The sequence below is a fragment of the Camellia sinensis genome, chromosome 10 (assembly GCF_055761805.1).
Source record: "Camellia sinensis isolate YWXY chromosome 10, ASM5576180v1, whole genome shotgun sequence".
Taxonomy (NCBI): Eukaryota; Viridiplantae; Streptophyta; class Magnoliopsida; order Ericales; family Theaceae; genus Camellia; species Camellia sinensis.
In genome coordinates this window covers 130,889,966-130,906,840 of record NC_138970.1, presented here as the reverse complement: position 1 = coordinate 130,906,840, position 16,875 = coordinate 130,889,966, and the positions used below count along the sequence as shown (strand labels likewise).

The 16,875-nt window shown below is 35.5% G+C and overlaps 2 protein-coding genes across 2 annotated transcripts; both read left to right on the top strand.

Moving 5' to 3' along the window:
• The first annotated feature begins 824 nt into the window (after positions 1-824).
• On the top strand, positions 825-2,472 carry LOC114273117 (uncharacterized). Its single transcript, XM_082890418.1, has 2 exons — positions 825-981; positions 1,466-2,472. The coding sequence occupies exons 1-2, from the start codon at positions 825-827 to the stop codon at positions 2,470-2,472; spliced, it is 1,164 nt and encodes a 387-aa protein (XP_082746544.1).
• Positions 2,473-2,499: 27 nt separating this feature from the next.
• On the top strand, positions 2,500-3,183 carry LOC145800692 (uncharacterized). Its single transcript, XM_082890417.1, has one exon. The coding sequence runs from the start codon at positions 2,500-2,502 to the stop codon at positions 3,181-3,183; it is 684 nt and encodes a 227-aa protein (XP_082746543.1).
• The last annotated feature ends 13,692 nt before the right edge of the window (positions 3,184-16,875 follow it).

The following is a 16,875-nucleotide window of genomic DNA, read 5'->3' as shown; positions in this document are numbered from 1 at the left end:
ATAGGGGCCCCTCCTATTATAAGTTAGTATAATATATTATGTATGTTTTAAATCTAAAAAAAATTTAAAAAAGGCCTCAACTAACTTAATTTTTTTGACCTATTAAAAGGCCAATAGTTAAGGCCCGACCCAACAGTTTGAAAGGCCCATTTTTTCTAATTCCTAACCCTATCTTCTCTTAATCCAACCTTCCTTACATTTGTTTGATAGCACACACCAACAGCCCAAGCCAACAAAGCAAAGCAACGAAGCAGCAACACACGAACGGAGCAGCAGCAAGCACAAATAATTTTTTTTTTTTTTCTATTCAATTAATTAAATATTTATCTTGTCTTTTGCACAATTAATTGCTATTATAATATTGGTATTTACATCATCAAGAAGAATTTATTTAAGTTTAATAGTTCACATCACATAATTTAAAAGTTTTGTGTTTTGTTACGTAGTGGTGCTCTTGTTTTGAATTTTGATCTAAAAAATATTTTGATCTCAGCATAACAAGAACAGATAAATATATTTTTTTCTATTCAATTAATTAAATATTTGTCTTGTCTTTTGCACAATTAATTGCTATTATAATATTGGTATTTATATCGTCAAGAAGAATTTGTTTAAGTTTAATAGTTCACATCAAATAATTTAAAAGTTTTGTGTTTTGTTAAGTGGTGGTGCTCTTGTTTTGAATTTTGATCTTAAAAAATATTTTGATCTCAACTCATCATGACTCTTAAAAGAAATTATCCGTCTGGATTCGCAAAAAGGAAAATGAAGCAAAGAGTCAAAAAATAGTTGAGTATCAAAGGTGAGCTATTGATAAATTCTTTATGAGTGACAAACAAACAGAACAATCAGTTGAAGACTTGAATAGTGAAAAATTTGAAACTTTGGTGAATAATGAGAATGGAAATTTGGTGGATGAAGAAGGAAATGGGGAATTTGGAAGTGCAGAAGCCAATCAAGATGATGAGATAAATACGGAATGTGAGCATTCAAATAGATGATCCAAGGACTTGGAAAATAATTGACCAAAATTTACGAGATTTTTTAGTCGAAAGAGGTCTTGTGAGAAGAAATTGTGAGTTCAACTTCCCTAAGGATGATTCTTCTAGGCATAGGCATTTCTCACTTGTTCATTACATTTGGCATTTACGAAATGGAGAAAAATTTGATAGGACATGACTGATAGGCTCGGAACTTTTGCATAGAGTATTTTGCTTTTGTTGTAAGTTGTTTAAGCAAGAGGGAAATAAAACTCAATTGGGTACCGAAGGATTTAAAGACTGGAGAAATATTGGTGAGAGACTTAAAGGCCATGAAAGTGGTAACGAGCACATTACTTGCATGAGCAAATGGATTGAGTTGGAGAAAAGATTAGGAAAGCATCAAACAATAGATAAAAGTATACAAGAACAAGTTAACAAAGAAATAGAGCACTTGAGATGGATTTTATTGATGATAATTGCAGTTGTGAAAACACTTGCCAAGAATAATTTGCCTTTTCGTGGAAGCCATGAGAAGATTTATGAAGAGAGCAATGAACTTTTTTTAAGCATAATTGAAATGATTGGCGATTTTGATCCAACGATGGAAGAACACTTGCAGCAGATAGAAAAGGGTGAGATTCATTACCATTATTTGAGTCACAAAATTCAAAATGAGGTGATACAAATGTTGGCCGGGGAAATCAAAAGTGCAATTTTGTCGATAATCAAACTAGCAAAATACTTTTCGGTCATACTTGATTGTACACCGGATATAAGCCATCAAGAACAAATGTCTCTTGTTATACGATGGGTGGATATTTCAACAAGTCCAATTAAAGTTAAAGAGTTTTTTTTGGAATTCTTGAATGTGGATGATACATTGGGGATGAGACTTTTTGATAAACTTCAAGAAGCATTAGTTAACCTTCAACTTGATATTGGTGACTTAAGAGGGCAAGGATATGACAATGGCTCTAACATGAAAGGCAAAAACAAAGGTGTTCAAACAAGAGTACTTCAAGTAAATCTTAGAGCATTCTATACACCATGTGGTTGTCATAGTCTTAACCTTGCGCTTTATGATATAGCCAACTCTTGCTCTAAAGAAAAAACTTTTTTTGGTGTGGTACAATGCATATATGTATTGTTTTCATCTTCCGTTCAACATTGGGCAATTTTAAAAGATAATCTAAAGGAAGGCCTCATGGTTAAGTCATTGTCGCAAACGCATTGGGAAAGTCGCATTGAAAGTGTTAAACCACTAAGATACCATGCTTCAAAAATAAAAGATACTTTAGTTGAGTTGTACAACAATCCTACCACAGATTCGATTGCAAAAAGTGAAGCTAAATCCCTGGCAACTCGTGAACTTGAGACTTTTGAGTTCTTGTTTAGTATTGTAATTTGGTACAATTTGTTGTTTCATGTGAACTCTATTAGCAAGCTTCTTCAAAGTGAAGATATGGATATAGTAGTTGCTGTAAAGTAGCTAGATGGGCTTGTTAAGTATGTTGCAATGTATAAAGAAGTTGGTTTCATGGTGGCTATGATTGAAACTAAACAAATGGCAAGTGAATTGGGAATTGAATCTACATTTGTTGAAAAGCGCATCATTTCTAGAAAGAAACAATTTGATGAGGATGTTAGCGAAGCGGTGACCCAGTCGGCTGAAGAATCATTTAGAGTTGGTTACTTCCTTTATTTTGTAAATCAAGCCCTGTGTTCACTCAAAAATAGGTTCAAACAATTCAAAGTATATGAGGCAAACTTCGGTTTTTTGTTTGACTTGAAAAAGTGTAGCGATGAATCGTTGAAGGCGGGGTGTGTGAACCTTGAAGAATTTTTAAAACATGGTGAGATTTCTGATATTGATGGAAGAAATTTATTGATGGAGCTAAAAGTCTTGAAAGAGAGCTTGCCAAAAGAAGTCAATAAACCAATTGAAATGCTCAATCATCTGCAGTTAATGGCAAATTGTTTCCCAAATTCATGGGTTGCTTATAGGATACTTTTGATGATTCTGGTTACAGTTGCATCGGGGGAAAGAAGCTTTTTAAAGTTAAAAATCATCAAAAATTACCTTCGATCAACCATGTCACAAGAAAGATTGAATGGATTAGCATTGTTAACCATTGAAAATGATTTTGCAAAAAAACTAGATTATGCAAGTATAATTGATTTATTGTTTCTAAAAATGTAATAAAAGCGAGGATCAATTGATACTTATTAGTTGTTATAATGTAATGCTCAGTATTTTTTGCGATTTTAATACAAATCTTTTGTCATTTACCTTAATTTTTTTTTTCATTCAATAAAAGAAAATGTGAAGGCCCCCAGAAATTTAGTAGTTGATTATCGGCTTTGAGCCCCGAAAATCTCAGGACTGGGCCTGGTTCCTACACTATCGATTGAGTCTAGTAAGTCTCCAAAGTATACAAATCAAAATCTATTTAGTTTCTAAACTATCAATTGAATCCGTTAAGCTCCTAAAGTATTTAATTCAAATATAATTAATTTATGAAAAGATTACAAAAATAAAATATAAACCCATAAGTATTACTATAAACTAGTAAAAGACCTTATTTAGTTAAAATTTTATTCCAAAAAAATCTTAAATTTTATTCTGTGTTTGAAAAGTGGACGTCGATAGTTATGATGAATTTTCTTTATAAATGTAAGGATAATTATCTATAGTATTTTTTTTACTTATCTTTTACAATAGTTACGTGCTTGTCTTTATCTAATATTATATGTCAGATTTTGTTTACATTTTTTAATTGATTGTTTTTAAAGTTTTTTGCTAAATTCTTTTTATAACTTAATTAATATATTATTTTGTTCTATTATTATTTGTAGCTGTGAGAGGTAGATTTGCGATACTCCTTTACTCCAAACAAGCCTTTGAAAGATTCTTGCTACACTGCCTGAAACGGGAAAAACACTCTAATCAGGGATACTTGAAATAGCACTCCAACAAGCAAGTTAGTCTTTTGAAGAGAGGAAGAAGTCCTTGAATTTTTTAAAGTGCAAGTTATTCAAACATACCTTTCCATTCACCATCCACCTCCTTTTATAGACATTTTCCTAGATATTTCTTTATGTATCTTTTGATCATTACCATGTCAGAGCCCATCCCCCTACTCTTCTCTCAGAAAGGGACAGTTTGGGCCCACTTAAAGTGTATGCCGAGTTCTCTTACTTACTCGGCCCAAACACACTCTGCATCGTATACTTAGAATTCACTTTGAGCACCTTTTGGATTTACTCAGCACTAAACTGATTGAGCCCAGTGGGCCTTGCCAAGTTTAGCCTATCTTGGATGGGCTTGGATATACCTTATTTGGCGAATAGTAATTCTAATTACTCAGCTCCCACAATTGCCCCTTGAGCACCTGGCTAGCCAGAAGTCCGAGTAGCCTGTGTGCTCAGCTATCACTAGACCACTTATTCGGCTAATCTTGACAAACTTTGAGCCTCAAAATTTGGCTACATGAAGGGCACACCTATTTTATTTCTGAAATGATGGATGGGACCCGCTGAAGAAATATAAAGCTTCCTCCCTCTTCACACTTTTTTCTTACTTCTCATTAAATGTGATTTCAAAGACCCGTCTCTTCTGCCCCTTCACTTTCGAAAAGACTCCACTTCCAAGACTCCTTACTTCTACCCCATCGTTGGCAGTTGTGTTAATGGAAAGAATTTTTGGCACCGCTCACACCTCTTAACATAGTTTTCAGCATCAGTGCGCATGGTCGGCCACCAATAGCCTTGAGTAACGGCCTAGTGAGGCAATGATCGGCCCCTTCGAATAAGTATCGTAACTGCCCTCATTTATCTCAGCTGGAAAGTCTTTAACCTTGTCAGGATAGACACACTCTAAGTAGGGTCGCAAAAGATATTTTTTGTACAATTTTCCTTTAGGAGCTAAATAATACCTCAAGGTCTTGTTTCAAAGCTTGTGGGCTTCTTTTTTATCCTCCGGTAATTGCTCAAAAGTTAAGAACGCAGCGATGGGATCCATCTAACTCGGTCCCCTATGAATAATATGCACAATAGGATCCACTTTGGGGATATCGATACTCGGTTCGGGATTGAAACCCATTTCAATGGTTTGTTTAAACTTTGAATTGACGATTGAGGCTAAATAGGCCAAAGCATCAGCGTGAGTATTTTGATCGCGAGCAATTTGATTGTACTCATGACTATTAAATTTGTCTAGCAAAGACTTAGTTATCCTCACACAGACTGCCATGAGATCGTTCTTAGCTACATATTCTCCCTTTAGTTGGTTAATAACTAGTTTTGAGTCATAAAATACATGCAGGCACTTGGCTCCCATCTAAAGTGAATTGCGAAGGCCGACAATGAGGGCTTCGTATTTGGCCTCATTATTAGAGGCATCAAAGCCAAGTTTGATCGACTGTTCCATTACTGCCCCCTCAGAGGTCATGATAATAACTCATATCCTACTACATCGTTGGTTAAACGATCCGTCACAATGCAATTGCCAGATATCTCTTACATACATTCGCCATTCTAGTTAAGGTTAGGGAACTGATTGGTCTGGTAAGATAATCTCGGCATCATCTACTGGCCTGATAAAATTGGCAATGAAGTTGGCAAGAACCTATCATTTGATGGCTGTTTGTGGTGAGAATTTGGAGATCATACTGTCTAAGTTCCAATGCCCACTTGGAGACTTTCCCAGAAGACTTTGCTCGGCGAAGGACTGAACGAAGGGGGTGATATGTTAATACCGTAATAATGTACACTTGAAAGTAATGCATTAGCTTCTTAACGGCCACCACAAGGGCTAGAATAAATTTCTCTAGGGGCAAATACTGCGTTTTAGCACTAACCATGAACTTGTTCACATAAAAAATATGTTTCTGTTCGCCGAGTTCGTCACGAAGAAGGATGACGCTTAAAGCATGGCCGGACACTGCTAAGTACAGGCTAAGAGTATCACCTGACATTGGAGTAGATAGAAGAGGGATGGAGCCAAGGTAAGTTTTCAATCTTTCCAAAGCAAATTGACATTCCGAAGTCCACTTGAATAGATGGCCTACATTAATTGGAAGATCGGCTGATAAATCTGTTGAGTGCTACAGCCATGCCCATTAACTTTTGAACTTCCTTGACGGATCCAAGAGAGCCGAGTTCCATAATAGCCTTAATTTGTTTGGGATTAGCTCCTATCCCACGATGATTGACAATGTAGCTAACGAATTTGCCGAAACCAACGCCAATGTGCACTTTGAGGCATTAAGATTCATTTTGTATCTCTGAAGGATATCAAAAGTTGCGGCGAGATCGGCTAAATGAGTGTTTTTTTCCCCCTTAGACTTCACCACTATGTCGTCAATGTAAACTTCATGGTTTTGCCGATTTGATTTTTAAACATGGTTGTAACCAATCGCTGATAAGTTGCCCCAACATTTTTCAATCCAAAGGACATGACCTATAACAATAAGTTCCCATTGGAGTGAGAAATGTTGTTTGGTCCTTATTGACAAGATCCATGGCAATTTAATAATAACCTCAATATGCATCCAGGAAACTTATACGCCGATGATGAGCGATGACATCCGCAAGTTGGTCAATTTGAGGTAAATGAAAGCAGTCTTTGGGGCAAGCTTTATTCAAATCCATGAAATCAATGCATGCACGCCGCGTACATATCTTCTTTTTCACCACGACAGTATTAGACAACCACGTGGGATAGGTGACTTCCCTGAATTGCCTCAACTTCTAGTAATTTGTCAACTTTTTTAACTACGGCGGTGGCATGCGCGGCAACTGAACGGCGATTCTTCTGAGCAACTGGCTTGGTTTTAGGGTTGACATTCAAGCGGTGCATAGCCACTTCTGGATCTGCCTCGGGCATGTCATACGGGATCCAGGCAAAAACATCAATGCTGCCGAGTAGAAAAGCTACTAGTTCTTGTCGTTCGATAGCATAGAGGCTGGTGTCGATCATAAAGAACTTCTCAGGATCATTGGGTATCATAACCCGATCCAAATCTTCCATCACCCTTTCGGCTGGAATTTTCCCCACATCTTTGAGACTCTCTTGGCTTGAGATTTCTATCGAATTAACCTCGAGCTCTTTTGGTTTCTTTACTAAGGTTGTCAAATAACAATCATTCACTAACGTTTGTAATCCATGAATGTGCTCCATGCCATACTGAATTAGGAAACGAAGAAGTTGCCAGTAAGTGAATGAAACGGCCTTCATTGCGTACAGCCAGGTTCGTCCCATAATTATGTTGTAGGAGGAGGAAAGCTTGACAACTTGGCATTCTACGTCTAGTGTCTGAGTGCCAGTACGCACTGGTAGCATGATCTTCCCTAAGAATACTCTAGGTCATCATTGAAGCCAAAAAAAGGGTATTTGGCTGGCGTGACTTTGTCTTTGAGGCTGAGCTTACAAAACACCTTATAGTACATAATTTCAGAAGTACTTCCTTAATCAACTAAGATACGCTCTACAGCGAACTTATTCACCTGTAACTCAATAACCAGAGTGTCGTTGTGGGGTAGGGTCAGACTTTCTAGAACGGTGTCATAAAAACTGATCTCGTTGGTCGACGTTACCCGTTGCCACTTCAATTGCCCAGCTAATTTAGAGCTGGGCTGGGAAGATTTCAGTACCGATTATAGCTGAACTGTATTTACCCTATTCAACGATGGGAGGCTGTAAGTCATATGGATCACACTGAGTGGACCTCGGGCAGTACGGTTAATGTATTGGTCGGTGCAACCTTCTTTGGGAGATAATCAGTTAGGTGACCTTCCCGTACCAATTCTTCCAAATGATCCTTCAATACATAATGCTTGTCAGTCATGTGACCATGATCTTTGTGGTAGTCATATCTCTGGTCTTTCCTCCTCATGTCCGATGGTCCAGACATCTTAATTTTTGGAAAAATTTGACTAATTGGCTCTAAAAAATTTGTATTCTTTTTATCGAATCACTGTAGGAATTTATTGTCTAGTTGATATCGTTCGTGACATTAGCGTAAATCTCAATGATTATCTCTTCTAGACCTCCCCTACAGCTCTAAGCTCCTTTTCGGCAGTGTGGTTCTACTTGGAGACACAACAGCCAACAGTTGCACCATAGCTAGCATTGCTAAGTTCTTAATCTACTAGGAAAGATTCGGCAAATAAGAGCCTCATTATCTTCATGCAACGTCATGGCTTGCTTATAATAACGAACATGATCGGTGGGGTCTAACTTGCTGTCGTAAGGGTGAATGACGGTGCCTTAAACTTCTTAGGCAAGACGGCCTTTGCTATGCGTCGTATAAAAGGATTATGCTGATCTTCTGAATGAGAATCATCGCCTTTCTTTTTTCGCATGTGTCATGCTTGCGAAGAACTTCCTCCATCCGATGAACTAGATTCATCAACTCAGTTCCAATTTATGGGCTCTTCCCAATAAGAGTCTACTGTACTGCTACTATTATCATGTCCTCGAGGCTGACGTTTCTGTTTCGCTTTCTTTTTTGGCAATCAATCTTGCGTGGTTGCATTTGCTGGGATTTTGCTAATTATTGGTGTAGACGTTCATTGTTAGCCTCCATGTCCTCTAATCACTGCTCGTTTTGCTTTACTTGGTTCATTAAGGTTTGCATGGCATTCTCTGCTAAGGTGGATGGTAAAGGGGTGATTGGGTTGAAATCTAAAGACATTCTTATGGGGTTTTTTTCCATTCCAATAGGTTCCTCCTATTGCCAAGTTGTCAACTCCAGTCATTGAAGGATCTTGAGCTGGGTTTGCCGTAGATGAGTTTGAGTATTCTCACAGACTCTGCCAATTATGAGGGGTAGATTTGCAATACTCCTTCACTCTAAACAAACTCTTGAAAGATTCTTACTATGCTGCTTGAAACAAGAAAAATACTCCGGTCGGGAGTGTCGGAATTAGCACCCCAACAAGCAAGTTAGTCTTTTGAAGAGAGGAAGAAGTCATTGAATTTCTTAAAGTGAAAGTTATTCGAACATACCTTTCCATTCACCATCCACCTCCTTTTATAGACATTTTCCTAGATATTTCTTTTTGTAGCTTTTGATCATTACTATGTCAGAAACCATCCCCATAATGTTCTCCCGGAAAGGGACAGCTTGGGCCCACTTAAAGTGGACCGGTACGCCGAGTTCTCTTACCTACTCAGCCCAAACACACTCCGCATCCCATACTCGAAATTCACTTCAGACACCCTTTGGATTTACTCGACACTGAACTGATCGAGCCTAATGGGCCTTGCCAAGTTTAGTCCATCTTGGATGAGCTTGGATATGCCTTGTTTGTCAAATAGTAAGTCCAATTATTCAACTTCCACAATAGCGAAGTGTTATTATTTAAATTATCTAATTTTACTTTTTCAATATATCTAATACTCATATAAATTTATTAGTAAAATTGAGAAATCAGACTCTAATATTAATTTAAATATACAACAAAATAAAATATTTTTAAAAATAAAAATTTAATGTTTTTCTATAATAAAATTTTAATTAGGTTTGATCTTTTACTAATTTATAATATACTTATGGATATATATTTTATTTTCATAATCCTTTCAAGGACTAAATAGGTTTGAATTAAATAATTCAAGGATTTAATATATTCAATCGATAATTTAGCAACTAAATAGACATTAATTTATATATTTTAGGGACTGAGTAGACTATATTGATAATTTGGGGACTAAATAGATAATTTGATGATAGTTTAGGAATAAAAATATTATAAATTCTACTATAAATGAAAATTTTTTAGGTGAAACAATTAATCTTTTCTTTTTCGTTTTGAAGCCTCGACTTTTGTGAACTCTTATCCAAATATTTTGATTGGGTTAGATGGAGGTTGACAGAGAGATATTAAAGAGTGCCAAATAAGGATGGGGAGGAATGAGAGAAGGTGGCTACAGCTAATGGTGAAGCGTTCGACTTCTGTGAACTCCTATCTAAATATTTTGATTAGTTTAGATAGGGGTCGATGGAGAGGTATTGGAGAGGGGCGAACAAGCGTAGAGAGGAATGGGAGAAGGTGGCTAGAGCTAATGGTGATGGGCGGTGGTTGGGGTGGGATAGGGTTAGGGTTTGGATTAAGGTTTGGAGTGTTAAAGATGGTAATAAAATAGAAGTGTAATAGAAAAAATATGGAGGTATGGAATTCAAGAAAAAAAAGAAAAAGAAAAGAAAGTAGGGTGTTATTAGTAACACTCAATAAAAAATAAAAAATAAAGTGAAAACAAATAGTAGCACCTATTATTATTATTCGTATTATTATTTTTTAACCTGATTAAAAAAGAGAAAACTGATATTAGAAAACGATATATAAGTACATTTTTTAGACCCACTTTCTAGACCTAATGATGTGTCAAAAAAATAATTGATTGATAATTAAAGAATAAATAAAAGAGAGAGAGAGAGAGAGAGAGAGAGAGTTGACTTAGATATTTTAGTAGAGTGTGATATCACTGGGTCTAAAAAGTTAATCTAATTTTTAAGCCTCAATAACAATACTCAAATATATTTGAGGGTAAATTACACTTATATCTGTCACGACCCAAACTCGGCCCTATGGGTTTAGCACCGTAACCGGCCAGTAATCCGAGATTACCAAAGGCCTGCTTAACAGTAATACAGTAAAACAGAGTACAGGGCCTGGCGGAAGCCAAAACAGTAAATAAATAATGTCCACTGAGCTATGACAGTCTATATGAAAAAGACTTTTCATACATTCATGCATAAACGGTACAGAACAGTATGCACAATATTTACAATCATTCAGACTAGGGACTCAACCCTATAAAGCAGTACAGTAAACAGTCAGTCTATACAGAACAGTAAGACGGTGTAGAAGGGGAATTGTAAAACACCCCTAAGCCTTAACACGATAGGGTCGGAACCTCGCAGTGAGGCACATAGGCTGGCTTGACAAAATTGGAGTTACCCTGATGTCTCTAGCCGCGGTCTGGTGCCTGTACACCTACATATATATACGAGCAGTGAGCTAAAGCCCAGTGAATAACATAATGCGTAAAGAGGTTAAGAATGAATGTCCTTACAGTATGAAAACAGTTCATTTAAACAGTATTCAGTCATTCAGTCAATACAGTCATATGTGGTACACCCATTAGCATAACAGTACAGTAAACAGTAGGTCTTACAAGACCGAACAGTAATGATGGCCATCAGTCAGTAACCAGTAGTGGTTCCAACGAGGGAACCGACAGAGATCTCTGTAACAGTAACAGTAAACAGTAGGTGCTAAGGATGCCACAATACAGTTCAGAATATAGGACATACATTCATTCAGTTAACAGTAATCAGTTCAGAAAACAGTACAGTTCAGTTGTTCAGAAAATAATCATTTGTGAACATATCTTTACACAATCATTACTCACAGAGTTTGGGCTACAGTATGCTAGAGCGTCTCCCCAGTCGCCAACCCTACACAGTTAACAGATTGAACACACTAAGCTACACAGCTGGAAAAGATAATAACTTAATCCCTAATGCCTCGATGTGTTCTACATCTATATCCTCATTAAGATGTCTTAAACTAGGCCTAAGAACGCCTAGAATGGGATGAGGATGCAAAGATGTGATCAGAAAATAGCTTCAGAATTTTCAGAAAAACAGAGTCCCGCTCGAGCGCAGGTTTCCCCGCTCGAGCGATAATGCAACAAAGGTACACGTTTGAGCGTAAACTTCCCCGCTCGAGCGTACTGTAAAAGTACTGGATGAGTGAAATCTCCGCTCGACGCCCGCTCGAGCTTGAGACATGACTCCGCTCGAGCGCCCAATCCTCCGCTCGAGCGGACTGTAAAACAGTGCAGAGAGATGCTGGATGCTCGGATTCCACGCTCGAGCGCCACTTACCCCGCTCGAGCGTAAGTGCAAAATCTGGGAAACCCAGATTGCACCTCCAAGCTCAAACTCACATTCAAATGCATTAAAACCGATCCTCTTGGGCCTATTTTCTGGAAAACACTTATAAGCATATAGAATAGCATGGTTCAAAGCTCAATTTGAGAAATCAAGCCCAAGGGTGTTTAATTCAAACTCAATTTCAAACCATTTTTCAAAAATATGAAGAACATGCAAACATGCATGAATTCAAATCATTTTGAAGCTCTACTTTGATGCTCTAAGGAGCCAATTCTTTTCAAAACATGGTGAAACCACGGACTTAACATAATTATGAACATGCATGTAACCTTCTTGTCATGAATTCAACTCAAACTCCAACAACACTAACATGCATGCAAGAAATGAGCTTCAATTCACCATTAATGAACCAATTCCAACTTAGCTCGACATTTAGGCATGAACCATGCATGAATCAACTTAAAGACAAATCAAAAGGATGAAATTCATACCTAGGTTCCTCGAATGCAAGTCTAGAGGTTCAATTAAGCAATCTACTCTTTAATTAGCAAGCAATTCTCCAAGTTCCAAGCAATTCAAGATGAAAACCAAATTCTCTCCCTCTCTCCCTCTCATGGTCGGTTGAACAAGAAGAAGGGGCTAATGAAATGTTGTTCAAGTGTGTACAAGGTCACATGTGTGTGAGATAGTGGCCACTAAGTGTGGCAAAATGGTAATTACGGCAACTGTTGCAATTTAACTCATTTTAATCTAATTTAATCATACCTAATCAGTTTTTCGATAATTATACCATAAAATCACATTAATTATGACGATCATAAAACACCAATCGGTTTTTAATTCGGCCGCCGATAAGGCCTTCAATGAGCAGTTTAAACATAAGACATGAACAGATCAAACAAACAGTCAACAGATAAAATGCAATTCAAACAGATAGTTGCACAATTAAACAGATAGACTCAGTCAATTCAGTTTCAGTTTTCAGTCAGTCGGTTCAGTACTTTAATCAGTTCAATTATCAGTCGTAATCAGTTCAGTTTATCGGTAAGCAGTGGTAAGGGTTATTACAATATCCCTTGAGGTTTGGTTTTAATACATATCACCCCTTGACGTTTGAAAAATTACATTGGCCCTCTTGTCATTGTAATTATTTAGACAGAATTAACGTTGGTATAAAAAGTACATTGAATTTATACACTCTATCTTTTCTTACTTTGCTTTACGTCTTTTGTTTTTTTTTTTTTTTTTTTTTGGGTCCTTAGCCTTACTTTTTTTTTCAATGTAATTTCCTCTTTTTTTTTTACCAGGAGTTGTTGTATTTTATATAAGTAGGGGGTTTGTGAAATGAGATATTAACCTTAGGGGTGAGAATGTAATTTCCATAACGTCAAGGGATGGAATGTAATCAGACCAAACCTCAGAGGGTGTCAGAGTAATTTTCCCTATATTTTACTAACTAGTGTATTAACAAACTTACCAATAAATATAGGGTAAATTACACTGACACCCTCCTAAGGTTTCTGTTTCATACAGATCCTTCCTTACATCTGAAAAACTACACTTACCTCATGTCAGATTAAAATGACATATTTATCCCTTAGCCTTTCTATATATAAAATAATAAAATAATACAAATATTTTGTTCATGTCATTTCAAAAGAAATAACAATCATCTTCTTTGTTTTAACTCACACAAAAAATTGAATTTTTTTATTTTCTTGTTTTTTTTAACTAAATTTTTTTAATATTTTAAGCATTTTTTTAAAATTTTTCAGATATACCTAATTTAGATATACTTGAGAAGTATAATATTTTGTAATTTTTTATTAAATTCACCAAATACAAAAAAATATACAAATATAAAAATTCAGTAATACTGTAATAAATATGAATGACGGTGTTTGGTAATATTGTAATAAATGTGTTTGAATAGACGAGAAATAAGATGATGGTAGAAATAAAAATAAAAAATCCTATTCATATATAAAAATTTATACAAAAAATATCATAAAAATATTGTGATATTGATGTTGTTGTAAATATAAATCATGTTTATGAGTGTTTTGTTTTAAAGTGAAAAGTCACCATTAAGCTATACCATTGTGTTTGACAATTTTATATAATTTTTTTTTGTATATCATCACTCAATAAGAATATGTTCAGGTAGAATTTAATGATAAAAAGTTGTAAAATGTAGTCATAATGATAGGGAGAATAAATAGTAGGAAAAGGGCAAAACGGCCAGTTAAAAAATTATAGGGCATGGCATTAGTTGTACAGAATGCAATTTGTAATGAGATTGCAAACCTTAAGAAGGGAAATGTAATTCTTTAAATGTGAGGGAGAATCTATATTAAATAAAAATTTCAGGAGATGTCAATGTAATTTACCCAAATACAAGACATACATGTAGAATTTATCATTTGACATAAGATCCATTTAACATTGTGTCTAATTAATATATTTATTCATATAGTAGTTAATTATTTAATATTATTTTATATTTTTATAGGGTTGGATTCATTCCTATCATCCAAAGTCAAGTTTGGTGCCAAATTAACAATCTTTCTTCTGTTTTCAGTTGACTTCCTTGATGGGTTATTCCATAAGATTTCGGTCTTCCCCAAAAATAAAATAAATAAAAAATAATATAAACCATGGTGAAATTAAGAAGAATAAGTCACCTAGTGATTAACTGGGCCAACACAAAGCACAAACTGGTGCAGAACTCATCTCATAATCTTCTTTTCTCAATTTCCAATTTTCTATTGAAGAGAAATAATTTCACACCCAATTTTTTCTTTGGGAGAATTACAATTCAATGTAATAGATCAAAAGTAATTACACGCAAGTGAGGAGGGCAACTCTTATGATTTTTTTGCACTGGTGGTTCTACATGCACCAATTAGTGTATACACTAGTATACCAATTAGTGTTATTATATTATTATTGATCGCATTTATTATACAAATTACAAATACCCAAAACCAAACAAATGATGCCACATCATTCATTAGTACACCAGTATGTACATTAATATTATTCTTTTTGCACAGCAAAAGTTGCACACCCATATTTGTATAATTAATTTTGATCTACTAAATTGAATTGTAATTCCCCATTTTCCTTCAAAGGCACACCAGGGTGAATTTCAACTCCCCTTCACAACACCTTTACCATCCTACTTTATAACATAGACTTTATTTATTTATTTTTGTTAATAGATAGGATATTTATAAACATGAGAAGATAATCATATCACAGTCCAACAGCCAGTACCAACCCAACAATCAATGCGAACCACCAATACAAGAGCCCAGAGAGGAAATAAACTCAATACAATAAGTCTCCATGATGTGAAAAAAATAATCAATCCTTAACCTTCCAATTAAGAGCATACATGAGTGAGTAACTGAACTAATCCTAATTGATTATAAATATAGATTTTAAAGAATCTCCAATTGATATGTCAATTTTGACATGACATGTAAATTGATGAATTTTGATAAATACAGAACCAATAGCCATCACCATGGGAAGACTTCAAATTATCAATCATAAGTTTATGCATAATTTATTATCACTAAAATAATATTAGCATATCGTAGATACACATGTGAGAACTAATGCGCAATAATCTCATTTTTTGACAAACCTTTCATACATTGTGCAACACAAATATTCATATGACTCGTCAGGACTCTCTTAAGAAATCACAAGATGGTTGGCTTAGTGGGTGACGATTGAGGCCTGGAGATTTGCTCCCTCCCAGGTCTCAGGTTCGAATCCCTTAGCCAGCAAACGTATACCTTGGGCTCATAGGCCGTAGGGCATAAGCTCTGTTTTGGAAGGCTTGTTCAGACTGTAGTAATTTAGTCTGGTGCGCATAAGCTGGTCCAAGATACCCTACATAACCAAAAATAAAAAATAAAAAAAAAATGTCTCTCCCAAGGACACAACAACTTGATTATTAGTTGTGTTAGCTTTACGTTGTGTTTGACTAGGTGATTTGAGGAGGAATTTAAAAAGAAAAAGGAAAAATGTGTGTGAAACTAGGTGAAATGTAAATATATTTATTCATATTTCACCTATCTTTTTCATTTCCCTTTCTAAATTCCTCCTTAAATCCCCCAACCAAACACAATATAAATCAATTTTGCATAAGTTATTGAACTCAAAACTCCACTATAAAAAAATTGAAAAAAATTACGTGTCCAGAGTGAGAGCTTTTCTCTCTAGGAAATTTTCAATGTTGCACTGACGATACTCCAGCGATACTCCGCCAACCTCTTTTACATTTATAAAGTATAAATTTACACACCTAGAGTATAAATATGCACTTCTAAAGTGTAGATCTGGACTTTTTATATCGAAAATAGGGGTTTTGAGTGTTTCTCTCTCAATTTCAGCATATATTTTTAGATTTTTGACATCCACAATGATCCCCTCTTCTCTCAAGCCTTCTCCCATACCATTTTCGGTATTCTTCCTCTTCAACTAACTGCTGGCGAGGTCCAAAGTACGGTGGCTGAGTTGGACAACGATGACAGGGACAATGTCAACAGCGACGACGGGTATTGATGCAGATCTTATTTGGTTTGATCCAAATATTGTTTTCTAAACCACATCTATGAGAAAATCAATAATTTTTCCTGAATCGTAACTGATTTTTTTGTCATTTTTTTTGTTTTTTTGTAGTTTGTTGTTTAGTTGTTTATTTGGCTAGGGTCTTTTTGTTTTCCTTTGTTGTATGTTGTTTGTTTTATTTTAATATAACTGTATTTCATATATATATATATATATATATATTTTATAAATAAAAAAAAAAACCCACTAAAGAAACACCCCCTACAATTTATCAAAAAAATTCTATGCTAAATAAAATTCAAAAATAATATATAGATTCAAATTAAGTTGGAATACGCAATTGCTTGAGTTAATTCACCCATCTTGTTTCTGCTGATGCTGAAGCTGAAGCTGTAGCT

Coding starts and splice junctions, on each gene's coding strand:
- LOC114273117 (XM_082890418.1), top strand. CDS start 825: ATGAGTGACAAACAAACAGAACAATCAGTTGAAGACTTGAATAGTGAA. Junction 982..1,465: donor TGATGAGATAAATACGGAAT/GTGAGCATTCAA, acceptor TGATAATTGCAG/TTGTGAAAACACTTGCCAAG.
- LOC145800692 (XM_082890417.1), top strand. CDS start 2,500: ATGTATAAAGAAGTTGGTTTCATGGTGGCTATGATTGAAACTAAACAA.